This window comes from Manis javanica, chromosome 3, assembly GCF_040802235.1.
Source record: "Manis javanica isolate MJ-LG chromosome 3, MJ_LKY, whole genome shotgun sequence".
Lineage (NCBI taxonomy): Eukaryota > Metazoa > Chordata > Mammalia > Pholidota > Manidae > Manis > Manis javanica.
This window is the reverse complement of record NC_133158.1, coordinates 30,686,370-30,712,950: the sequence shown is the minus strand read 5'-3', so window position 1 is coordinate 30,712,950 and position 26,581 is coordinate 30,686,370. Positions and strand designations below refer to the sequence as shown.

Genomic DNA, 26,581 nt, shown 5'->3' with positions numbered 1-26,581 from the left:
GGTGGGGGAGGGAGAAGGGGATTGAGGGGTATTATTTTTAGTACACATGGTGTGGGGGGTCACAGAGAAGTCAGGGTAGCACAGATTAGGCAAATAGTGATCTGTGGCATCTTACTACACTGATGGACAGTGACTGCAATGGGGTATGGGTGGGGACTTGATAATATGGGTGAATGTAGTAACATTGTTTTTCATGTGAAACATTCCTAAGAGTGTGTATCAATAATACCTTAATAAAAAAAAAAGAGTAAATGAGTAGCATTATTGAGTACACCACCCCAAAGGAAAAAGGGCCATTAGGATCCTCCCAAGGAGGCTGAGAAAATTAACGGTGCCTAGGACTACTTCTGTTCTTGAAAGCCACAGAAGATTGCTGCCTCCTTAGGTAGTAAGGCCTAGTTAGCTCCGACCTGAGTTATCACAACAGCTTCCTAAGTGGTACCTCACTCGTAGTCTTCCTCCTCTAAACCACTATGCAACCTGGGTGAGCTTTTCAGTATTAAATCTGGCAGTGTCATTTCCTGGCTTTGAAACTTTCGATGGCTCCCATTCTTCAATACATTTCAGGTTTCCTCTCCCACCATTCCAAGCTCTCTCCTTCTCCAAGGTTCCGAGTGTTAGTCCAGGCAGTTTCCTCTTCCTAGAACTCTCAACTCCTGCTGTCTTGGGTTGGCTAGCTGCCCTCCATCCTGCCGGACTCCATTCTTCTCTGGGAAGCCCTCCTTTACTGAAACCAAACACGGCCTCCCTTCACTGAGCAGGTGGCGGCTCCAAGCTCCCACTGCCTGCTGTGCTCCGTTCCTATTGCAGCAATTGTGACCCTGGCTGGTTATTTGTTGATACAATCGTCTTTCTCCCCCACAGGACTGCGCTCTACCACGCAAGAAGGGGCCCTACGCGGACCCGGCCAACTGTGGACGTCACTGAATGTGAGATTCTCCCTTCCACAGGCTTAACAAAGGAGCGTATGGAATGGAGCACTACTTTTAGGGGTAAATACACACTGAAAGGGGGAAAAAACCACCACCGAATGTAAGTTATTCCGCCTTTTGAAGAAAAATGAGCAGCCAGTTACTAGCAGCGCCAACTTGGGTCTGTCACAACTTCTCTGGGGCCTCAGTTCCTCATGCGTGAAACGGTAATAATGACAACAGCACCTGCCCCCCGGTCGGGGAGGGGGTTCGCTGAGCGCGTGTGCCACCGTTACTGCGGTCCTCGGGCCTACTGCGCGGCCGGGCCCTCACAGGGCGACCCCCGCTCGCCTACCTCGGTAGCTGTGGATGCGGCGGCCCGTGCCGGGCGGCAGCGTCGGGTATGGCTGCGGCTCGCCGTCGAAGTTGAGCCACACGGGCAGCACCACTCGCGGGCTGCGGTTGCAAAAGATGACCTGGGACGGCTCGCGCGAGTTCACTGAGCGCAGCACCGGCCGCGGCCGCCCCGCCTCCATCTCCTCCTCAGCAGCCGGTTCCTCCGGGTCGGACTCTTCCGGGCTGGACTCCTCAGCGCCTGACTCCTCCCGACCGTACTCCTCAGGGCCGTACTCGTCGGCGCCCGCCTCAGCCTCTTCCACGTTCCCTGCCTTCCGGGGCATTACCTCCCGGAGACTAGACAACCGAGGCCTCGCCACCTTAGGATTCGCGGGCCGCACGGCGGGGCGGGGCGTGCGTGTCCCGCACCGACGTGCGTGCAGTTTTCGCGCGCTCTCGGTTAGGGATGGACTGCGCACTCGGAGATGGCCGCCTTGAGTCTGTGCGCATGCGCCATAAAGGCCGCGTCTGTAGTGAGGGGGAGTGGCGCCCGCGCACACCTGCCCGCTCCGGGCCTTCGGCAAATCGGAGTTTCTCCCACTTCTGTTAAATTTTTGACTGTTTCCTTCGCCTCATTCATTCTTTTGAGACCTCCGGGGGTTTTGCCATATTTTCCCTACCATTTGCGGTATTATTTAATAGTTTTCTCATTAATAAAGTTTTTCTTCTCCCCATTTTGGTTAACAAAATTAGAATTCTGTACAGGAGAGTATAATAAAATTTCCCTCTGATCCCAGTTCCGCCAGCCACCCAGGAAGAGTCCGTGGAGACAAGTATTGCCAGTTTTTTGTACTTCCTTCCAAAGGTACAGTTTTCTATGTAAGTGCAAGCAATTAAGTTTAAAAATAAATCTATCACAACCATCAATGAAAATTCATTAGCATTTGACACGGAAGAGTAGAGGCACATGTTGCTTTCCTGCGCAGTCACTTTATTTAGCTTTGCAGATACTGCGTTTTGTACACATTGAAGGCTTGAGGCAGTCCCTCCTCCAACAAGTATTGGTGCCGTGTTGCCAACAGCATTTGCTCGCTTCTTGTCTCTGTCACATTTCGGTAATTCTCTCAATTTTGCAAACTTTATTATTACTGTATTCGTTATGGTTATCTGTGTTCAGTACAACTCCCTGAAAGTCCAGATGATGGTCAGCATATTTTTAGCCATATTTTAAATTAAGCTATGTATATTTTTTTAAGACAAAATGCCACTGCACACTTTAAACAGACTATAGTGTAAACAACTTTTATATGCACCGGGAAACCCAAAAAAATTCATTTTCATGATATTCACTTCACTTCAGTAGTCTGGAACTGAACTTGCAATCTCTCTGAGGTATGCCTCAACAGTGGAAATGAATTCAAACAAAACAGTTGTTATTAAAGTTTATCTACTGTCTGTAAAAGGCTCTGAGCCAGCTTTCTTGGTTCAGAAGGTTAGCCAAGTGCTAGATGTTAGATGCTAAGTATTAGTTGTCAAACCAACTTTCTCCTGGACATAGTCAGAGGGTCAAAGGAAAGTTGAAAAGGGAATAACTATTCACACTGCAGTCTCTGCGCCCTCTGAATTCACACCCACTTGGGTTCTCATTCCAGGTGTAGCTTCAGATATGTGATGCTCAGCAAAATTCTTTAAATTCTCTGAGGCTTTAATCGTTCATCTTTGAATCTGGCATTTTTAAGAAGTATATCATAAAAGTGTGGATTAAGTGGAAAAGTATTCAGTACTAGCATATAGTAAGCATTTCAGCCAATAGCAGCAGTTATTATAAACGGGTGAATCTGAGTCAGACAAATCTACAAAAGAACACCCTGAACCTAGGTAATTTCTCCGACGGCTCTCCTCGATAGTGCATTATACAAAGAGATGGCTTTTCCTGATGGCCTCCAGCAGGATTAAGTGACCAGCAGTGAAGGGGACCTCCAGCTGTATTGAACATTAACAACATGGAAACATTTGTGAAGGAAAACTCCAGGGAAAAATAGGACTTCCTATTATTCAAAATACAATGGCTCAGAGCCATCGTAATTTGCAAGATTCATGCAAACACCCTCATTTGTATTCCCAAGGTAAAGAGATGAAACCAGTTTAATATTATAGTAATACCTACATCCCTAAAATGAGAGCAGTTGTTTAGATAAATACAGGCCTAAAGATTGACATCACTGCTAATGTTTACAAAGATCATATAAGAGAAAGGAAAACATGTTTAGGATACACTAAGTAAAACTACAGGCTATACTGTTTTTACAGTACACTTTCCACTATGCAGAAACAAACACAGAGAGGAATAGAAGAAAATGCACCGAATGTTTTAAGACCACTGGTGATTTTTTTTCCCTTCTACTTTTCTGCCTTTTCTAAAATTTCTTTTAGGAGGCTGTATTTTGCCTTTTTTATATTTTGACCAACTAAAAACAGAAGGTACAAAAATAAAGCAATCACTGATAAGCTCACCATGTAAGACTGACAGTGTTGTCATATTCAGTCCCCCTCCACCCTTTTTTTTTTAAAGAGAACAGAAATGATGAGGCTAAAATATACTTCAACTTCTATCCTGGTCCTGTTTCCTTCCTTCCCCCTAAGAGGCAACAGCTATCATGAGTTTGATGTGCATTTATGTAGGCTATTTTTCCCTAAATTTATCTGAGTTTTGACAAAATACCATCACAATAAAAATACAGAATATTCCATTTCCCACTCAAAATGTAGTAATCATACAGTATGTTGTCTTTTGAGTCATTCTTCTCTTAGCATAATGCATTTGAGATTCAACCATGTTGTAGCATGTACTGACAGCTTATTCCTTTTCATTGCCATGTACTATTCCCCACTATCCATTTACCAGCTAAAGCCAAGTTGTTTCCAGTTTTAGCAACCAGGAATAAAGCTCCTATAAATATTTGCGTACAGTGTTTTTTGTGTGTGAAGGTACATTTTCATTTCTCCTAGGTTAGAATCATCTAGGAGTTACATTACTGGGTAATGTGCTAAGTGTATATTTAACTTTATAAGAAATTGCTAAACTGTTTTCCCAGACTGGCTGTACCATTCTGCATTCCCACCAATAATGTAGGAGTGTTTCAGCTGCTCCACACCCTTATCTACATAGTATTATCAGGTTTTTTTGTTCTTTAAAAAAAACACTTTAGCCATTCTAACAGATCATATACTGGTATCTTATTGCAGTTTTAATCTGTTATTTCCCTCGTGACTTGACCATACTAAACATCTTTTTGTGAGTTTGCCATCCTTCTTGTCTCTGATGTGTTAGCTCAAATCTTTTGTCCATTTCTTTATTAGATTGTTTATTGTTGAGTTTCAGTAGTTCTTTTATCCAGGCTAATTTGTAATGATTCTCAAACATCTGGGTGTACCTACAATCTATATGTACTGATATGCTATTTTTACAAAGGTAAAAAAATAAAATCATCAAAAAGCGAAATAAAAAACTTAATTTCCACATACAATAAAATTTTAGCCTGCTGATACTGCATTGTTCCTGTGTATATTATTTTTTCCTGAGGTTTTTCTGCAAATGTTACTTTGGTATCTTTGGACTGCTTGGGAAAATACAGTGAATAATGACTATGCTGTAAGCTTCCAGAGTAGAAACTACATGTCTGTTTCTTACCATTTTATCTCTAGTGCCTCATACATAAACATTTAATACAAAAAAATAACTTCTTAGGCAAAATGTTTATCAAAGCCAAACTGAATTAGTTAACATTTATTAAAATGGAATTATTTTACTCTTTAAAAAAAATTGTAGTTTCCCCTTATAATGCACATATTTTCCATGTTTACTCTTAAAGTCACACTAAGATTATCACATTTAGATTTGAGGATAAAATAATCTCAATTTTAAAATGTTATATGAATATATAGAATTTTTTTTTGTACTGTTCTTTCAATTTTTCTACAACCCTGGAAATTGTTTCACAATAAAAAATGTTTTTAAATGTTATGGTTGGGGCTGGGGAGGGTGGGTGGGAAGGGATTAAGGGGCATTATGATTAGCACACATAATATGGGAGGGGCACAGAGAAGGAAGTATAGCATAGAGAAGACAAGTAGTGACTCTATAGCATCTTACTACGCTGATGGACAGTGACTGAAATGGGGTATGTGGTGGGGACTTGATAATAGGGGGGATGTATTAACCACAATGTTGTTCATGTGAATCCTGAGCATAAGATTGTAAATCAATGATACCCTTAATTAAATAAAAAAAGATTGCATATCAGTGATACCTTAATAAAAAAATAATTAATTAAATACAGAAAAAAAAGACAAAGAATAGCTTTAATGCATGTTGCTTAGTCAGAGACCAATCTGAAAAGGCTACATACTGTGTGATTCCAGCTACATGATGACATTCTGGAAAAGGCAAAATTATAGACACTAAGATCATTGGTTGCTTGGGGTGGTAGCAGGGAGAAGAATGAAGGGGTGGGGCAGGGTGGATTTTAGGGCAGTGATGCTACTCTGCGCGATACTGTGGTGGATACACGACGTTACGCATTTGTCAAAACCTACAGATGGTGCAACATAAAAACTGGACCCTAATGTAAATATTAACTTCAGTTAGCAGCAGTGTATCAATATTAGTTCATTGGTTTTGACAAATATATCAGCCCTAATATTAGGTGAAGCTGTGAACAAGGAAGGGGGCATATGGGAACTCTGTACTGTCTACTCAATTTTCTGTAAATCTAAGACTGCTCCAAAAAATAGCCTATTAATTTAAAGAAAAGAAAGAAAAAAAAATGTTATGGATGGGGAATGCAGATGGTAAAGTACAATACCCACCTCCTGCTTGCCAGACTCAACAAGCCCAAAGGTGCCAAAGGAAACCCTGTCTCAGTCTTTTCAAATGCAAACATTGGTGCCAATGGATTCCACTTAGCTAAATGTGACCAACAATTGTCCTTTAGCTCTCTCAAACTGTCAATGAGATTTAGGGAAGGGCTAAAGTCCAGCATGGCCTTAAAACAGAAAACTGATTTATGAGACCCTGACTGGCTCTGATACTGATCTGGAAATAAGATCTGGGTTTTAGTTTTGGACTTGCCAGCAAGTAAGTGGATGATCATGTCACACAGCCTGTCTGGGCTTGTTTATTTCTAAATGGCAGGAATGGATTAGATATCCTTGAAATTCTCTCTTACCATAAAGTTCTGTGAGTTTTAGCTCTACCTAATCCCAGCCTTTGGACAACTTAGTGTACAAGCTGGCTTTTCTTCAGAAAATAAACCTGAAAACTTTAAGTCCACCTGATTTTCTTGTTGCATAATCCACTTGACAGCCATGCCACCTTTAGAAAAAAGCAGCTATATTTTTCTAAAGTTACTAATGGCACTAACTGTCTGCAAACTGCCAAAGTATTTTAACTCACATTATCCAGAGGAAAAGTAGGGGAAACCTTTTTTTTGGCAGGCAACAGTATGAAACTGAGTGCAAATGCTGGAATGGAGCTTAGAGATGAACAGGCTTGCTTTAACAAATAATGTTTACAAACACAGATTTAGCTCCATTAAAGGTTGGAAGTTCAAAGTACTAAGTAACAAGAGCAAGATGACAACTTGGCATATCTCTAATGCCAAAAACATCAGTTCCTCATTTCTTCCTGCTTCTGAAATCCAGCTCAAGCTGTTTTTAGAGACTGAAAACTGCTTTACAATCAAGAGATTTATAACCTACTCAAGCCAAACAGCTCACTGGTTCAAACTCCTTTTTTTATTTTTTCAATAATATGTGAATTAAAACAAATTACAGGTAGAAAAAATTTCCAAGTATAAGAAAATAAAGAAGTTCTCTTGAAGGTTCATATGGATGGATGAGAGATTTTCCATATTTAGCACATTTCTCATATTAGAAAACAGGAAAGTCTTTCAGAATCAGACTTCTTCAGAAATCATTGTGATTTTATGAGGAAAGGAAGAGACATAATGTGGATAACTTCCCTATACTGTCTAACATGGGGTGAAGAAAAAGAAATCAATCCAATTTTTTATTATGATGAAGTGACTGAGAACAATGTGAATTCAGAAAATCTGGGTATATTTAACCTCTTTGAAACTGTTTCCTTACAGTTCAACTCAAAACAACTATGCTGTCAACAAGTTTTGTCATAGTGATTAAACATGTTTAAAAAAGGAATAATTTAGTAAATGTAGATTAAAATATAAAATGTAACTTTATCATCCTCAGGGTGAAATACTAGTATTTCAGGACTGTAATTGCATTAAGTTGAAGTGACACCTTGGGAACAAAATAAATGGTGGTTTAGAATAACATTATTTATGGGCTACAGTGACCCATGAGCAAAGATGTGCAACTTAAAATACCAGTTTCTGGGGCCTGACCAAAAATGGTCTTTCAGAAGGGGGATGTAGCTACTTCTTTTGGCTCCAGAACTCTGTACAAGACAGCGAGAGACAGTACAAGAGTTGATTAAATTCATTATGTAAGACTTCTTTAAAATACAACATACATACAATTAAACCTTCAGAGAAAGGAAGCTGAAGAAGAGAACCTAGATGCTACAGACATCAATGCAGTGTTTGCCAGACATAGCAAGGAAGGATGGTGAGGAGGCATTTAAGGCTAACATAGATGTGTATTTGCATGCAAGTATCTGAGTACAGTGAAGGCACTGGACTAGGAACAAGAAAGTAAGTTTTATCTGGCTATCTACATTCAGAAGCAGAAGAATGGTTAGAGCAGTGCAAGTCAGGTAATCTCAAGACTCAGCACCTCCTCTTATTTTGTGTAACTTCGGTCAATATGCGAAGACTCTCTAAGCTTGCTCCTCACCTGTCACATGGAGAGAATACCTATGTCTTAGGGCTTGAGGATTAAATGAAACAGAACACATGTAGCACTCAGAACATCTAGTACACGGCAACACTCAATGACAGACCATACCAGCTATGTGTCCTCGAGTGAAACAGGGCCTTGTTTCATAAAGTGGGTGATAACACAGGAAAGCACTCTGATCGTGTGAAGTGCAGGGGAGGATAAAGGAATTACTACCAGTAGAGGAGGCTGGGTACACTTGTTTCCTACACCAACTGTTACCAGTTCTCTTTACAACTAGCAGGCTACCATTAACAATATGGCATTATTTACGGCACTATTTTTAGAATTATTACTTTGCTATCAATAAATTAACAGATTAGTATCTATAGGACCATAAAAAATGTATTGAACATTTTCACATGTGATTTCATTAAATGAAGGGCATTTCTTTCCTCTATAAGTTACCATCACTTTTGGCCCATTACTCTCTCATGTTATAGTCCTACACTGAGAGCAGGAACTCAACAAACATCTGACGGCAGAGCAGCAGGTAACCTAAAACCTGAACTTTACAAGTACTTTCTTCTTTATCCTGGAAGGGATAAGGGAGCTATTATGAATAATGAACTCGTGACTTTTTAAACTGGAAGATCTAATTGACTTTATTAAGCAATTCAGTAATTGGGCATCATCCCATCTAGCAAGTAGAGGGATGCTCAAATGACAGTTTCAAGCACTCTGATGAGCTGAATAATGTTCAAAAAACAGCACTTACCAGAGTAAAGGGTGTCAATTTTGCCTCCTTGGTAAAATCCTAGTTTCAAATGAAGGTATTACATAAAATGGTCTTCCAAAGGTCTAAGCAGGAGTTCTAAAATGATGTAAGAGTGCAAAGCTTGAGCTATGCAAGCTAATTCGATTGATATTTGTTGACTCCTCACCTTCTAAAAGGCACCTAGCTGGGAAGTACAGGAAAAGATGCAGGCACTTTATCAGAGAACAATTCATAACAAGATCAAATCCAGAGCTGAAGTGTAGTGTTAGCATGGTAGGATGGGAGGGGTGAAGAAAAGGAAAAGGGCAGTATTGAATGAAAAAGTAAAGTCCAGGAGAACTTTCTGGAGGAGACTGACTTGAGCTATACCTTGAATGGCAACTCTGATTTGAATAGGGGGAAATTTGTGTACAGAGCATAATGACTTCTCTATGACTAAAAGGGAGATTCTACACAGGGAATGAGCCTCTAGAAGTAGGTCGGCTCTAGTTTATAGAAAGTTTTGGATGTTAGGATGAAAAGTTTTAGAGTCTTCTGTTTAAATTATCACTTTTCAAAAGGAGTAGACATTTAGCTTATACCTTATAAAACTAAGTCTGCCCTGGACTGTGGTTAAATTGTGTGGATGCTGGTATTTCAACAGACGGTAAGCATCACGCCTGATTCGATGCTGCATCTTTTATTGGAGCATAACATGCCTACATAGTAAGTACTTGGCAAATGCCTACTGATGATCAAATGATTCCCCGAATGAATTCCTCAGCTCAAAGACCAAACTTGGGGGCTCTGTCTGGTAAGCCACCTAGACTTTGATCAAATGGCTACCTGTGACAATTTTATGTAGAATAATCACCCCACCCATCAGATTTCTGTGGAACGCTGAGCCCCATCTTTAGCTCCTCTCCCCACCACAACCACAGCAGTCAGATAAAGTTGAGGAGTTTATTAGGGAAATATGAGAGGCAAAGATGCCCCAAGTGACAGAAAGAAAATTCTGAAAATGTCCCTTCAAGTCAGGTGGGGGCCTGGCCTTGAACTCCCCAAAAGAACAACTGGTGGGTTAGCAGCAACACTTTCTGGCAGCCACCTTGCCCACATGAGTGTTGCAGCCAGGACCACCTCCCACCTTCCACCAAAGGTGGGGAGGAGATAAAGACTGTTTACAGAACCAGTGCACAGGCAATGAGAGCTGTAAGGAAAGTCTGAGAGAGAGAGAGAGAGGCGGGGAGGACCTTAACAAGGAGTCCCAGGCTTTTGGCTCTGAGCGCCTGAAATACATTGACAAGCAGTTCTACAAAATGTTACTGAAAAGGTAAAATGCCTAATGTTTCCAGGAGCTCCCCTAGACTTCTCCCGACATGCCACATCGTACTCCCACATGTATATGGCAGAGCCCAAAGGCCACACTTGAAAAAAGAAAAACCAGAATAAGCCCTGTTGCTCTTTAAGGAAAGAGTTAGGAGCTGAAGGCTGCTGGGGCCTTTCCCATGTAGGCCTGTGTTCTGTAAAGCAACTTCCCAGCAGCAGCGTGGCACAATTCTAGGTGAGCGTTTCACCTTTTGTCACCTGTCAAAGGAAACTGACAATTAGATAAATTCAAAAGGATTAGCAAGGCCTTAAAAAAATCTTATTTTAGGTCCTAGGTAGTTGGGAGTGGTAGAAAAGATGACAGCTTTGGAGTCCCAGAAACCTGGTTCAAATCCAGGCAAGGTACCCAACTTCGCTAAGCCTCTTTCTGCTTCCAGGTTTGTTGCAGCAGTAGGCAGAAATGTGCATTCTCTCTTGTACAGCCCTTGCCTAGCCTCATGAGGGAGTGCCGTGCCCATCATACTTACCCGAGCTTCAATGTACTCGATTCTTCGTTCGAGGGCTGTCAATTTCTCATTTAGCGTTGCAAGTCTTGAACGACAAGACATATCTGGTAGAAGGAGACTGATATTCAGGATTAAAGTCATTCCAAACACAGACACACACACACACACACACACACACACACACACACACACACACATACACACACACACACACACACACACACCACCACCACCACCACCACCACCACCACCACCACCACCACCCCAAGCTGAAGAACAGGACTGACGTATCATGTAGAGTACAAACGGGAGCAGGTCAAAGCAGGGAGTGGGGAGGAGAAGGTGAGCATTGTCTTAGAAGCACAGCAGCTCAGAGTGGACCTGCTAACTTCCTACAAGGTGTGGTGGGCAGAGAATAAAGGCCTCCAAAGATGTCCCTGCCCTAGTTCTAGAACCCGTGAATTTGTCCCCCACATGACAAAAGCACTTTGCGATGTGACTAAGGTTAAGGACCTGGAGATCCTGGATTATCCAGGTGAGCCCACTGCAATCACAAATCCACAAATGCAGATGAGAAAGGCAAGGAAGTTGGGAGGAGGAGAAGCGATTCAAAGTGTGACAGGGACTCAACTGCTACTGCTGGCTTTGACAGTGGAGGAAGGGAGCCATGAGTCAAGGGATCTGAGTGACCTTTAAAAGCTGGGGACAGCCCCGAGCTGACAGCCAGTAAGGGAATGGGGGTCTCACTCACCACTGGGAGAAACTAAACGCCTCCAACAACTCACTGAGCAAGGAAATAGATCCCATCCCAGAGCCTCCTGAAGCTCTGTCCACACCATGATTTTAGGCCAGTGAACCAGTGGTGGACTTCTGATTTACACAACTGTAAAATAATATACTTATGTGGGTTAAGCTGATACACTTGTGCTAAATATGGCAGCAACAGAAAACAAAAAGCTGTTCAGACAGCCACTTGCTAATACGCAAATTAAGAAGTTCAAGAGAGGGAAAATGACAAGAGGAAGAAAAGAATCTCAATAAGGAAGAAAAAGAGAAGCTGAGAAGGCAGCAGAGACTATGGGAAGGAGGGAAGGTGTCAGTGTTTCCGAGCTCATGGAAGGCAGGTCGTTGTTTCACGAGAGCACTCAATGTTTCATCAGTATCTGCGCCTGCTTTTCTGAACAAGAGAAGCTTGGAGAATATCCAGTGGAGTCACATTCATCTGTGAAAACAGCACAGTGCCTTTTCTTCCTTCACCTTTTCCAATCTTCTTCTCGCACTACTTCACCCAAAATGGAACTCAGATTTTCTCTAAAATACCTTTTCCTCTGCAAACCTCTTTAAAAGAAACTACTTGGCTACTCTTTTCCCCAACTATTCTCAACAAATGGGAGAAAAAGGTTTCTAAACTATTCTCAATGTATGGGAGAAAAGGGTTTCTAGGCATGTTGTTCATTTCCTACTACCCCCTCCCATGCTGTTGTTCAGTCATCTCTCAATCATCTTCATTTCTTAAATGTAAAACGTCCACTCTCCGAGACACTTTCCCACTCAGTGGTAAACACTTGGCTCACAACCTTCCTTTTCATCTCTTCCCTGGCTGTTATGCCGAAACACTTTGGCATCCATTTTGATAAATCTTTCTACATCCTGATCTTGCCTCAACTTCAGTTTTATCATGTCCAAATCTTACTTGCCTGTCTAAACATTCTCCTTGAAGGCTCAGTTCAAACTGGATCTCTGAGGCATCTCTCCCAGATGAGTACACTTCTCCCTCTTCTGCATTTACCTAAACATTTATGGCTGAATTTCTAATTTGTAAGTTAGGTACTTGGTCTTAGGTTATCACTTCCCATTTGGATAGAGATTTAATAAATAAGAATGTTCACTACTATTACTTAGGAATGACTGGATAAAGAGTGACATATTTCTGAGACCATTAAAACAGCCATTAAAAGTTACAATTTTGAAGAATATTTAATGACATGAGAAAATGTTCAAGCTACAAAGTCAAAAGATACTTACATACTTGTAATTTATAATTTACATGTCTGTTTCCCCATTAGAATGAACTGATCAAAGGCAGATTTTTTTATCTTTAAACTGCCTCTTATTAATCTTTGTAACCTTAACATCTTTCCTGATACAGATATTTTTACTGAGGAGGAAAAAAAAAAGATGGATTCTGGTATGTTAGTGAAACAAAAGACTGACTCCAGTGTGATGCCACTAATCTAAAAAGCCGGGAATCCAAGGCCCACACTGGATCACTGATGGGACAAAATACCAGCAGAGCTTGGTTCAGAACCCAGCTCCCTCAAGGCCCAGGGCTACTCTTCCCACCCCACTGTCCCATGCACACTGCTACCATCCTCTTCAACCTCTGGGGCTGTTAATTTATTCCTCACACCTCTTAAATTTACTTACCGCTGGACTCTTCTACTTCCTAGTTCAATTTTCTGTTTTTGTTTCCATATTGGATCCTTTCCCACTCATCCATCTTCATTGCTACTCTTCATTATTCTTTTCTAAAAATAGCTTTACTGATACGTAACTTCTGTACCATAAAGTTCACCTACTTAAAGTACACGATTCAATGGTTTTAAGAATAGTTAAGAGTTGCGCAGTCATCACCATCATCTTATCTATTTATTTGCTTAGTTAGTGAAATACAGGTATTATACAACACTGTACTGGCTTCAGGTGTACAAACAACATAGTGATACAACAATTAAATACATTACTAAGCACTCATCACAATAAGTGTAGTTGCTGTCTGTCTACATCCAAAGATATTACAAGACCATAATCTAATTTTAAAACATTCTCATAAGCCCTCGTAGCTATTAGTAGTCATTCCTTATTCTGTCTCCCCCTACTCCTGGCAACCATTAATCTTTCTGTCTATATGGTTTTGTCTATTCTGGATATTCTTCATTTTTCTTATTAATCTTATTTGTTTTAATCTGCTACTGCTTGTAATTCCCAGGTCTAACTTGAGCAGAAGTACCTCAGTGCCTTTTCCTGGATACATCTCCACTGGCAGGACTGCCTAACTGGACCAGTCTCCTTCAGTTGGTTTTTAGAAGCACATCACATATGCTGCTCAGTAAGAGCATGAATGTTACAATTGGCAACCTGTCATTTCACATAAAAAGAGACATGCCAAGAAGAAAGACAAGTACCAAATGATTTCACTCATATGTGGAGTATAAGAACAAAGGAAAACTGAAGGAACAAAACAGCAGCAGACTCACAGAAACCAAGAATGGACCAACAGTTACCAAAGGGAAAGGGACTGGGGAGGATGGGAGGGAACGGAGGGATAAGGGCGGGGAAAAAGAAAGGGGGCATTATGATTAGCATTAGTATAGCCACAAGAGAAGATCCTACCATTTGCAACAACACGGGTAGAGCTAGAGGGTATTATGCTCGTGAAATAAACCAGGCAGAGAAAGACAAATACCAAATGATTTCACTAATTTGTGGAGTATAAAAACAAAAGCAAAACTGAAGGAACAAAATAGCAGTGGACTCACAGACACTGGGAAGGGACTAGTGGCTACCAAAGAGGAGGGGCTGGTGGGTGGGGAGGGAGAAGGGGATTAAGGTGCACTATAATTCACAATCACAATATAGGTAGGTCATAGGGAAGGGAGTATGTACAGAAAAGACAATGAATGACTCTATTAGCATCTTACTATATTGATAGTGACTGTAATAGAGAGGGTAAGACTTGATAATAAGGGTTAAATGCTGAAACCATTGTTATTTATATGAAACCATAAGACTGTTTATCAATGATACTTTAATAATTTTTTTTAAAAAGCAAACAAAAAAATTAAAAAAACACATTCTCTATTTTTCTATTATTTCATTATACTTCTCTGCTTTGGAATCAGAAAAAAAGGTATAAAAGAAGTTATCAACTGTGACTATTTTTAGAAACTTCACCAAAGTACAGAACAGGCCCAGTATTAGTGCTATCACTGAATTATGAATTATGATCTGTGTGCCTTCAGGTTCCGGTGGTCCTGCAATACTGAAGTGAAAACCACAGTGGCTGTAACTCTATATTCTCCCCAGCTTTTACAGGGTAAAAACCGTTCAGAAAGTCACTAGCTATCTTGGAAAAATGTTTTCTCTCCAAAGTACATAATCTACACAGACTCTGTGTTTAGGGTGAGGACTGTAGAACTGATGCCATTTTCTGAGAGTTCCAGATGCCTCCTCAAAGTAAACTATTAAGTCTATGCACAACCAAATCATACTATCATAAATACAGGGCTCAGAGACACACATCAGAACTGAGGAGTCATGCTAAGGGCTTAGAATAGGAAAAAACATCCCACACATGCTCATCCTGATTCATCCAATATCAAGACAATGTATGTAAATGTATCTTTATGATCTATCCATTTCCTCAGCCTGCTGGTCTTTGTCTAAACACTTGTACCATGAAGTGAAGTTGTCAGTCTTCAGGAATTTGCCTCAGGTATACTTAAGTGCTAAGTCAAACTGCTTTAACTTTTAAACTTGCTTCATAATTCTGTTTTTACTTTTAATTAATTGTTCTCTTTAAAAGGATTAAATTCATTTTCCAAAAATCTGAAAAAACCAGCTATGCCAGTAAGTATGCCAAACACTAGGATGTTATCATCCCTTTAAGGGAGAATAATAGCCTAAAGTAAGAGAAGCCATTTGTTCTGGCTCTTAAAGATTGGAATTCTGTGTGTCTACTTCCTCAGTTTAGAATTGGAAATCTTGAGGGGAAAAAAAATGCTTTTTCTCATCACAGAATGTGACTCACACATACTTGATAAAATCTCAGAGCAGGTATATCCTCACTCATAAAGTAAGAAACATTTCCCCTCTGCAAAACCTAAGCTCAAACTCTTCAATTTTTAGTGAGTTCTAAGACTCACAAACTACAAATATAGTGGGTGTGATATGCAAAGAATATTTATGTAGGAGATGTTATGTGAATTAAAAGTCTTTCAATGCAATTCAGTGATAAGAAATAAAGTTATTACATTACCCAAGATCTAAATTTGGAGGACAAAGATGCTAGATCACTTTAAACTTTTTAAAAACCCAGGTTTGACTTGTTATTTCAGATACTTTATTGATTGAACTGACTTTTGTTTGAATACTATGTATAATACTAACTCCAGCAAGTCTTAAAGGTAAAACTCTCCATGTCAGTGATTTTTCCAACCACTTTCCATTGCCTCTCCAGACTAAGCCACAGTCTCAAAGCTGTGATTCTGTCACCATTCCATCCTTCCCCTAGCACGCAATATTTTGTTTTCTCTTATCTGGCTCTTCCTCTGAGGGAATATTATGAGTAAAGAATGCTGTGAATGCCCCAATAATTGTTCAGCTCTGCAGGAAGAAGGAGAAACTAAGAACTAACATTGGAAAAATTTGCACAGAACTTTAAAAAAAAACCTCTGAGGAAACCCAGAATGAGTAGCAGGGTAACGAAGTATTTCTCAAATGTTTTCAGTTCATTAAAATCAATTAGTCTAGCTTCTTTAAACTTGAGTCTCCTATCTCCAAACCCACTTACCTTTTCCACAAAACCATATTCCTTCATTCACAGTTCTCAAAAAATTTTAAGGTACAAGATGACTATGATTTTTCTTGACTACCATTCTCTACAACCTCTATACCAAGTCGTGTGGGTGACCATGTTTAATTGACATATATATATTTACCTTCAACCCCAATTCCCTGGGTTAGTGAGTAAATATATTATACCAAAACACATCAGATTAAAGCCTTATACACCTAGTAGGTAAATAGATTAAAAACAATGTTCCACTTTGTTCTGAAGCCGTCTTTATTTCATCTTCAAGACAGAAATTCTTTGAACACAGGAAATGGTTCTTATACGGTGTACCCCATAGTGCCCGAGAGAGGGCAAGCCTGGCACTTGAGATCTACTTTCTCTTGCTGATGTTTTCTCACAAAATGAATGCCACCTTTATACTCCTTAAGACTTGATAGTCCTTTAGCTGGAAAATATTTCATTGCTAAATATTTTATACATCAGTTTCCCACGTTTAATGTTGCTGAATTGGTGGGACAGAAGCACACTAGTTGGGAAAAGATCCTTAGATGTCATTCTTATACCTTGAGATGACATGAAGTCTGCCCAGTGCCCAGTTCTCTTAAAGAAACGCTTAGAGAAACTGGGGTGGGAATCTGTTACAGGTTTTCTGTCCAGAAGAATACAAAGCAATGAAAGAATTTAGGACTGTCATGAGCAGTCCATGCCTAGGAAAGGTTCTGTTAGAAGCACACAGAACACCTGCTGTGGGCTAGATACAGGCAGATATTTTCAGGGCCTTACACTACCTCTGACCTCACCTCCTCCCACCCCCAGCACAATAAACATGAGAGACAGGAAGCGACGAACAGGAGAGTGGCTGAAGGGGCGACTAGAAGGCATTGGCACTAAAGGGTTTCGACTGGGTCCTGAGACAGATAGGGAACCGTCAAGAGTCTACAGTGAGCAGTGACACAGCCACAGCTGAGTTCTGGAAGGCGCACTGAATGCAAAGGTGTAACTAGAAGGCAAGCGGAGCACAAAGAAAGCAGGGAGACTACTGAAAAGAAGACAAGATGCAGAGGGTGGACGGCGCTGGCTGGGAGAAGGAAGGACTTGTAAGCCAGCCTAGGCAGGCTGCCCAGTGGGGTCTGAGGGTTAGGGCGGAAGGAGAAACAACCAGCAAGAGCCCCTCAGGGCTCCCGGAGAGCCCTTCACAGCTTTCAGCGCCGCTGCCACACAACCTCAGAGCCCTCCCTCCTCCCCGCCTCCCCCTGCTCTCCCGCTGACCGAACGAGTTGAGAAAGTCCGCGATTTTCTTGATGCTGCTGGTGATGACCTCAATGTACTCCCGGTTCGCCCAGTCCTGGTGAATCTCCCGCTGTACCGGATCCTCTTGCCCCGCCATGGCTGCGGCCTAAGGAAGAGCGACTGCGCAGGCGCCTCAACCCTCCAGGCCTCCAGTGCGCCTGCGCCGCCATCCCCTACGCCCCATCCCTTTGGCACCCACCATGCCGTGGGCATTGCGGTGCGCCTGCGCAATGTCACGTATTCGCCTGCGTTTTCGCTCTTCTCCCACGACCGTTAAACAGTAGCCTCAACACCAGCAGGCAGAACGAAGTGCGCACGCGCTAAGAGCCTTCCTGACCCGCCCCCCACCAACATACCCAGTTATTGGCAGTTACGGTCGTCAGGGGTGTGCGTAGGCCCGTGTCACAATCTCTCTCAGCTACTCCTAACGAAGGTCGTGTCTGTTTCAGCTATAAATTGGGCATAGCGGATTAAACTTTTAAATTTAGCTCATTTTTTAAATGCCTTTCAATAACGAAACATGATGTCCCACCTTGCATTTATCAAATGAACAAACGTTCATACCCAGTGATGGAGAGGCTGAGGGGAAATTGGTAGGCTCGTAAATAGGTGGTCACATTGTAAACAGGCACAATCCCTTCAGAAAGAAATTTGTAAATCGATAGCAAGAGCTGTAAAAAAAAAACATTTTTTGACCTAATCATTTAATTAAGAAATAATTGTAAAAAAAGAAAAAACACACTTTAAACTCAAAGGTGCTTTTTGTATCATTGTCTTTTCAAAAAACGAAAACTAAATCTCCAGAGTTGGGAAATGGCCAAACAATGGTATACTATTTATGACACTATTATGTAACCAATATTTATTTATAATCGCCTTGTGCAGTAAATGCCTTTTTTTAAAAAATTGTGGTTGAATAGTCAGATTATTTAGAGCAGCAGCTGAGAAGAAACCATTACTAACAGTCCTTTACTCAGGTAAATCTTACAAGCTATAAAGCTGCTTTTACAGCTATAACCTCACTGGACCATCACAAACCCTGTGGAAGGAGGTCTGGAAAAGTTTTCTCATTGTAGAGATGAAAAAAACTGAAGTTCAAGGTCATACAGCCAACTAAGTGATAGACCTTCACCAGCTGATTCGACTCCAATACCTTTTCATTGTATCAATGTGAAAACAGGTTCAGGTCTATCTGAGCTCTCCTACATATTCATATAAATGATTTCTAACGTATAATAAACATCAACCCTAAATACTGAACCACAGGCATGTAGAAGGCTCTTTGCCATTCAAGCCAGAATGCTATTGAAGTTAGTATTTATTCTTCCTAAGAGATGCTATTGAAGTTAGTATTTTGTTCACGTCACAGAGAAGTTAGATTGATCTGCTTTTCCTTTAAAAGGTAGGCATCTCAGTTTCAAGTCACATATCTACCATAGAGGTAGATCTTACACACCTCTGAGCTTTGGTTTCTTCATGTATAGTACAGGAGTAAGAACATGGATGGGTTGATTGTTGGGAGAATTGAGAGAAAGGATAAATAAAACACTAGGCACAGTGCCTGACTCTTCACAAAGCATGCACTCATGATCAGTTTACATTTTCTTTTTATGCAGAAAGAAGAAAACAAAATACACATATCTATCCTTAATTTTTTTTATGATTGTCTTCCATGGACAAGGCAGGTTCAGCTCTTCTTTCCCTTGACTCCCTATACACCTGTTTCAGTTTCTCCCCTGTAATTCTGAAGTTTTAGGGACATGGTGCTATTCTGGAGTGAAGAATATTTCTCTGGACTTATCCCTGTGGGGCGCCTCGAGCCCTGACCGCCCCTTCCTTCGATCCCGCAAGGCTCGCGCTCCCCGGCAATGCTGGGTCACAAGGCGGTTGCCAGGCGCCCGGCGGAGAAAAAATGCGGCCAGGAACAGCAGCGGCCACTCTGGAGCGTGAAGCCAGTGGAGTTCAGTAGGTGAGCCCCTGCCCAGATGGTGGTACCGCCCCGGGCTCCCACCGCCATCTCCGCCTTAGCCAGAGCCATCGGGCCCCCACCCCCGGGTAGCGATCTAAGCCCCTTCTACCGGCTGGGAGGGGGAGCGTCCCGCACTCCGGCAGCTCCAGCCCCTCGGGATCGCAGTTCACAGTCCAAGAGGATCTCAGCTGCACTTTAACGCTGACTTCCCTTCTCCCAGGTGCGGAAATCGAAGGGCCGTTGCCTTTAAACTGGAGGAGCGATATGAAGAAGGGGAAGGCTTCTTGGCCAGGAAGAAGTACAAGGTGTTTTTCCTTGTCTAGGAGCTATTAGAGCGGCTTGAATTGTCTTCCTAGGTTCAACCCCCTCTTGGAGTGGATTTCTTGGTGGTAATAGGGATGAACTATCTTTATTTAAACATTGTTTGAAAGTGGTGGAAAAACCTGGGGTCAGAAGCCCTCTCTCACTCCGTGTTGGTTAGGCTTAATGCTTAGACCAGACATTTGATAAAGCCTTTTACTTCTGGCCTTACGTGCTCCTACTAGGTGAGTAAGGTAATATCCTGGGATTCTTGGTCATATGCTCATAAGAGTTAACACCCTGTACCCCTCACCCTCCTGGCCTTGGTGGTATACCAGTGGAGCAGCCCTGATCTTAGATGTATACTCTTAGGGTCATGACATCAAGCACAAAAATCAAACAAGCACAGGCTGTTTGGAATAGATAAACTGTCCCTTGGGTGTCATCTTCTCGTCCTATGGCAGCCCAGATATTTGAACATGTATGTGAAAGGGTGTGCACGGATCAGCAAAAACATACCTGTTGAAAGCAACCAAGAAACCTCCTTTATACTAACCATTGTCAGGGGCAAATATTCTGGTTTGAAATATCACCAATTCTTAAAAAATGAATTGTCTCACAAACTATGGTGCAGGTGTCACCTTTCCACAGCATCTGGGCGATTACTGGATGGGAAGGGATGAAATCTGCTGCTGTTACCTTTTGTGGGAGAAGACAGAAGGGGCAGAGAAATACAATTGGCTAGAAAAAAAAGGGATCTGCTATACCCCTTACCATAAGAGGTAAGTGCTCAAAAGATGTTAGCTCCTCCTGAATTCAGTAAAACCCTTTATACAGTGGCAATTATAAAGTGGAATGATGGAAAAATCCATTCTACTTGGGTAAATTTTGAATTAGCAATATCCTCCTAGCCCTTCCTTTTATCTTTAAAGTTGGGGTAGAGAGGAGTGGGAATCAAGGTGTTAACCCCTGGGTCTCCCACAGATAAGATCAACAACAAACAGCAAACACAGAAAGAGCAACCAGAAAGATCTCTTAAAATTCTGGAAACTTTTCCCTTCCAGCCTGGTGTAATTCCTTTGAAATGGTAAGTAAGTAGCTCAGGGCACTGAGTTGCTTCCTGTGTCAAAAACAGGTGAAAGTTGAAGTTGCCAAAAGGAAACAAACTAAGTTCTCAAACTATAAGTACATCATAACCCCCTGGAAGATTTGTTTAAAATGCAGATTGCAGGGCCCTTTCTGATTCAGTAGGTCTGATACAGGGCCCAAGAGCTTGCATTTCTACCATGTTCCCAGATGATGCGGAAGCTGCTAGTCCTGGGATCATACTTTTGAGAACCATCATTATAAAGCACATGGAACTTAGTCACAAATATTTGGTAACATGTGGCATTCCTCAGTGTCTAACCACAAATAATAAGCTCTCACCATTTAGTGCCAGCAGCCTCTGCCACCTCAGAGCTGTGGGTTCTGGCTTTAGTATTTACCAACACAGCAAAGGTCCTAATGGTGAACTGGGATGCTCCCATTTTGGACAAACCCATTTCCTTATCTGTAAAATGGGTTGAAGTCTTCCTTCAGAGGCTTGTGATGAGGTTTAATAAAGTTTTAGTACACATAGCAGTTGTCAGATTCAGTACTTCTTACCATCTCCTACATCCTTAATAGAGTTATTAGTACCCTAACATCTATTTGAATCTGTTAAGCTACAGAGTAAGTTAAAGTCAATAAGACAAATGTGAATTTGAATGGCTATGCCCTTACCAAAATCATGCTAGGGAAACTACATGTTTTAATTCCTCTCTTTTAAGGCTCTCAATGGCAGTATACCAGCTCTGGTCACCACGGACCCCACTGGATGAGAGCTTCCAATGGCTGCGGCATACAACACCTAAACCTTCTTCCAAGCACCCCTTCAGGGCTTCCCCCTGCTTCCCACATACTCCTTCTGACCTTGAAGTACAGCTGTGCTTTCAAGAGGTCACTCTAGTTCTAGACACACCATTTCTGGAGCCTGGGGTGAGTCCCAAGTTACCTTGCCATACGTCAGAGCTCCGAACTATGAACAAGAAAGGGCTGGTCAGGAAGCCCCAGCCTGTCCGCCTCAGTGGACTGGATTCAGTGTTTGGCAGGGTCATCACAGCTTAGCCACCAAAGTGGACTAGCACCCTCAGAGTTTCAGACAAGTCAGCCTTTTGTAAAATCATAAGCCAGGAGCACCAGTGGCCCACTGGACTGAAGGAACCTCAGATTCAGATGACAGTGACCATGTGCAAACAGATATTGCACTCAATCCTCCTGCTATATGCAACATACAAGAAGTACACCTTTGTCTTACTGCACTCCAAGTAAAGGGTCACCATCTGATTCCCATTTCTCCTACCATGCTCTTTGCTGTGTGCCTGAAGCTTACAGAAACTTGTCCAAGATCAAACCAGCCATCTTGCTTTTCTGTCAAGCACTGACAATTCAGGATCCCCTTTCCTCCCTTCCCCTCCAAAAAAGGGTCAGTGACTGAGCAAGGAAGAACTTTTCCCTTGTAAAGTTAAATCACCATTTAAAAGACAATCAAACTAGCACTGATACATACATGTGAGAGCCACTAAACAAACCATACAAACCAATGAGCCTAGTGTGAACTCACTTAAACATGTAAGATCCCAATGAGATGGGGAAACAAGGAAGGAAACTGGATTTCTATGTATATGAAGATGAAAGGGTCAAAAATCTACATGTGACTCAAGGATTAATTTTAAAAACAAAACACAAATGACTTCTCCCACCAAAACAATAAAAAACCTAACCGGTCACAGCCTAATACCACTGGAGAGTACACAAGTGGATGGTGGTAGTAAATCTTAAATATTTATAGCCTAGCAAGAAAAAATTTGCTAGCAGCACTGAAACTGGCCTTTCTGGAAGAATACATGAGAGCTCCCCATTTTAGCTGAAGTGTATACCTTTTGTTTTATTATTTATTTATTTGTTGATTTTCTTTTGGTGTCATTAATCCACAATTACATGAGGAACTTTATGTTCACTAGGCGGCCCCTTTCACCAAGTCCCCCCAACAAACCCAATTTCAGTCACTGTCCATCAGCAGAGTAAGATGCTATAGAGTCACTACTTATTTTCTCTGTGTTGCACAGCCCTCCCCGTGCCTACCCCCACATTATATTGCTAATTGTAATGTCCCCTTTCTTTTTCCCCCTCCTTATCCCTCCCATCCCACCCATTCTCCACAGTCCCCTTTCCATTGGTAACTGTTAGTCCATTCTCAGATTCTGTGATTCTGCTGTTCTGCTCCTTCGGTTTTTTCACTGTTATTATACTCCACATATGACAGAAATCATTTGGTATATGTCTTTCTCTGCCTGGCTTATTTCACTGAGCATAATATCCTCTAGCTCCATCCATGTTGTTGCAAATGGTAGGATGTTTTCTTCTTATGGCTGAATAATATTCCATTGTGTATACGTACCACCTCTTCTTTATCCATTCATCTACTGATGGGACACTTAGGTTGCTTCCATTTCTTGGCTATTGTAAATAGTGCTGCCATAAACATAGAGGTGCATCTGTCTTTCTCAAACTGGGCTGCTGCATTCTTAGAGTAAATTCCTTAGAAGTGGAATTCCTGGGTCAAATGATATTCCTATTTTGAGCTTTTTGAGGAACCTCCATATTGCTTTCCACAATGGTTGAACTAATTTACATTCACACCAGCAGTGTAGGAGGGTTCCCCTTTCTCCACAACCTTGCCAATATTTGTTGTTGTCTGTCTTTTGGATGGTGGCGATCCTTACTGGTATGAGGTGATATCTCATTGTGGTTTTAATTTGCATTTCTCTGATGACTAGCAATGTGGAGCATCTTTTCATGTGTCTGTTGGCCATCTGAACTTCTTCCTTGGAGAACTGTCTGTTCAGCTCCTCTGCCCATTTTTTAATTGGATTATTTTCTTTTTGTTTGTTGAGGTGCGTGAGCTCGTTATATATTTTGGATGTCAACCCTTTATCAGATCTGTCATTTATGAATATATTCTCCCATACTGTAGGATGCCATTTTGTTCTACTGATGTTGTCCTTTGCTGTAAAGTAGGTTTTCAGCTTGATATAGTCCTACTTGTTCATTTTTGCTTTTGTTTCCCTTGCCCAGGGAGATATGTTCATGAAGAAGTTGCTCATGTTTATGTCCAAGAGATTTTTGCCTATGTTTTTTTCTAAGAGTTTTATAGTTTCATGAGTTACATTCAGGTCTTTGATCCATTTCGAATTTACTTTTGTGTATGGAGTTAGACAATGATCCAGTTTCATTCTCTTACATGTAGCTGTCCACTTTTGCCAAAACCAGTTGTTGAAGAGGCTGTCATTTCCCCATTGTATGTCCTTGGATCCTTTATCGTATATTAATTGACCATATATGTTTGAGTTAATGTGTGGAGTCTCTATTCTGTTCCACTGCGCTGTGGGTCTGTTTTTGTGCCAGTACCAAATTGTCTTGATTACTGTGGCTTTGTAGTAGAGCTTGAAGTTGGGGAACGAGATCCCCCCACTTTATTCTTCCTTCTCAGGACTGCTTTGGCTATTCAGCGTCTTTGGTGGTTCCATATGAATTTTTGAACTATTTGTTCCAGTTCGTTGAAGAATGCTGTTGGTAATTTGATAGGGATTTCATTGAATCTGTAGATTGCTTTGGGCAGAATGGCCATTTTGACAATATTAATTCTTCCTAACCAAGAGCACGGGGGTGAGTTTCCATTTGTTAGTGTCCTCTTCAATTTCTACAAGAGTGTCTTGTAGTTTTCAGGGTATAGGTCTTTCACTTCCTTGGTTAGGTTTAGTCCTAGGTATTTTCTTCTTTTTGATCCAATTGTAAATGGAATTGTTTTCCTGATTTCTCTTTTTGTTAGTTCATTGTTAGTGTATAGGAAAGCCACAGATTTCTGTGTATTGATTTTGTATCCTGAAACTTTGCTGAATTCCGATATTAGTTCTAGTAGTTTTGGAGTGGAGTCTTGAGGGTTTTTTATGTACAGTATCATGTCATCTGCAAATAGTGACAGTTTGATGTCTTTACCAATCTGGATTCCTTGTATTTCTTTGTTTTGTCTAATTGCCATGGCTAGGACCTCCAGTACTATGTTGAATAACAGTGGGGAGAGTGGGCTTTCCTGTCTTGTTCCTGATCTTAGAGGACAAGCTTTCAGCTTCTCGCTATTCATTAAGATGTTGGCTGTGGGCTTGTCATATATGGCCTTTATTATGTCGGGGTACTGGCCCTGTATACCCATTTTGTTGAGAGTTGTTATCCTGAATGGATTTGAATTTTGTCAAATGCTTTTTCAGCATCTTTCTGTCCTTCTTTTTGTTGATGCGGCAGATGATGTTAATGGATTTTCGAATGTTGTACCATCCTTGCAACCCTGAGATGAATCCCACTTGGTCATGGTGTATGATCCTCTTGATGTATTTTTTAATTCAGTTTGCTAATATTTTGTTCAGTATTTTTGCATCTGTGTGCATCAGGGATATTGGTCTGTAATTTTCTTTTTTGGTGTGGTCTTTGCCTGGTTTTGGTATTAGGGTGATGCTGGCTTCACAGAATGAGTTTGGGAGTATTCCCTCCTCTTCTATTTTTTGGGAAACTTTAAGGAGAATCGACATTATGTCTTCTCTGTATGTCTAATAAAATTCTGAGGTAAATCCATCTGGCCCGGGGATTTTGCTCTTGGGTAGTTTTTTGATTACCGCTTCAATTTCTTTGCTGGTAATTGGTTTGTTTAGATTTTGTGTTTCTTCCTTGATCAGTCTTGGAAGGTTGTATTTTTCTAGGAAGTTGTCCATTTCTCCTAGGTTTCCCAGCTTGTTAGCATATAGGTTTTCATAGTAGTCTTTAATAATTCTTTGTATTTATGTGGAGTCCGTCGTATGTTTCCTTTCTCATTTCTGATTCTGTTGATGTGTGTTGATTCTCTTTTTCTCTTAATAAGTCTGGCTAGAGGCTTATCTATTTTGTTTATTTTCTCAAAGAACCAGCTCTTGGTTTCACTGATTTTTTTCTATTGTTTTATTCTTCTCAATTTTATTTATTTCTTCTCTGATCTTTATTATGTCCCTCCTTCTGCTGACTTTAGGCCTCATTTGTTCTCCTTTTTCCAGTTTTGATAATTGTGACATTAGACTATTCATTTGGGATTGTTCTTCCTTCTTTAAATATGCCTGGATTGCTATATACTTTCCTCTTAAGATTGCTTTCACTGGGTCCCACAGAAGTTGGGGCTTTGTGTTGTTGTTGTCATTTGTTTCCATATATTGCTTGATCTCTATCTTAATTTGGTTGTTGATCCATTGATTATTTAGGAGCATGTTGTTAAGCCTCCATGTGTTTGTGAGCCTTTTTGCTTTCTTTGTACAATTTATTTCTAGGTTTATCCCTTTGTGATCTGAGAAGTTGATTGGTAGAATTTCAATATTTTGGAATTTACTGAGGCTCTTTTGGTGGCCTAGTATGTGGTCTATTCTGAAGAATGTTCCATGTGCAGTTGAGAAGAATGTGTATCCTGTTGCTTTTGGGTGTAGGGTTGATTTTATTTTTCGCCATTAGTTAGTATTTGGTTGGTCTGCTTTCTTTGCTGTAATTTTATTTCCTCTGGTAACATCTATTTAGCCTTAGGAGTGCTTCCATCTAGAGCAGTCCCTCTAAAATACCCTGTAAAGGTGGTTTGTGGGAGGCAAATTCCCTCAACTT

At 41.1% G+C, this 26,581-nt stretch overlaps 3 protein-coding genes across 9 annotated transcripts in view; 1 reads left to right on the top strand and 2 right to left on the bottom strand.

Annotated features, from left to right (window-relative positions):
- Window positions 1-9,622, bottom strand: part of LOC108408138 (von Hippel-Lindau disease tumor suppressor) — an 88,787-nt gene extending 79,165 nt beyond the window's left edge. For 6 of the 7 annotated variants that reach the window (XM_073231023.1, XM_073231024.1, XM_017677912.3 and 3 more), the window contains exon 1: window positions 1,267-9,622. In XM_073231023.1, coding sequence (XP_073087124.1) covers window positions 1,267-1,591 — 325 coding nt within the window. In that variant the 5' untranslated portion in view covers window positions 1,592-9,622. The remainder of the gene's footprint in view (window positions 1-1,266) is intronic. The other variant, XM_017677917.3, reaches the window with a different exon arrangement.
- A 189-nt stretch (window positions 9,623-9,811) lies between these two features.
- On the bottom strand, window positions 9,812-17,719 carry BRK1 (BRICK1 subunit of SCAR/WAVE actin nucleating complex). The gene is made up of 3 exons (XM_017677931.3): window positions 17,542-17,719; window positions 10,719-10,801; window positions 9,812-10,449 (listed from the first exon to the last, which is right to left on the bottom strand). Exons 1-3 carry the CDS (start codon window positions 17,657-17,659, stop codon window positions 10,423-10,425), a joined length of 228 nt encoding a protein of 75 aa, XP_017533420.1. The 5' UTR covers window positions 17,660-17,719; the 3' UTR covers window positions 9,812-10,422.
- A 1,582-nt stretch (window positions 17,720-19,301) lies between these two features.
- On the top strand, window positions 19,302-22,606 carry FANCD2OS (FANCD2 opposite strand). Its single transcript, XM_017677884.3, is given in 4 exon segments — window positions 19,302-19,531; window positions 19,752-19,836; window positions 20,466-20,613; window positions 21,643-22,606. Coding segments are annotated over 2 exon segments (654 nt in total). The 5' UTR covers window positions 19,302-19,531; window positions 19,752-19,836; window positions 20,466-20,500; the 3' UTR covers window positions 22,184-22,606.
- Window positions 22,607-26,581: the final 3,975 nt, after the last annotated feature.

Bases quoted from the DNA above. Each gene is read 5' to 3' on its own strand.
- BRK1 (XM_017677931.3), bottom strand. From the start codon at position 17,659: ATGGCGGGGCAAGAGGATCCGGTACAGCGGGAGATTCACCAGGACTGG. The intron at 10,802-17,541 runs GTCAGCGGGAGA...TCCTTCTACCAG, and splicing joins GGACTTTCTCAACTCGTTCG to ATATGTCTTGTCGTTCAAGA. The intron at 10,450-10,718 runs GTAAGTATGATG...TTCCTTTGACAG, and splicing joins TCGAGTACATTGAAGCTCGG to GTGACAAAAGGTGAAACGCT.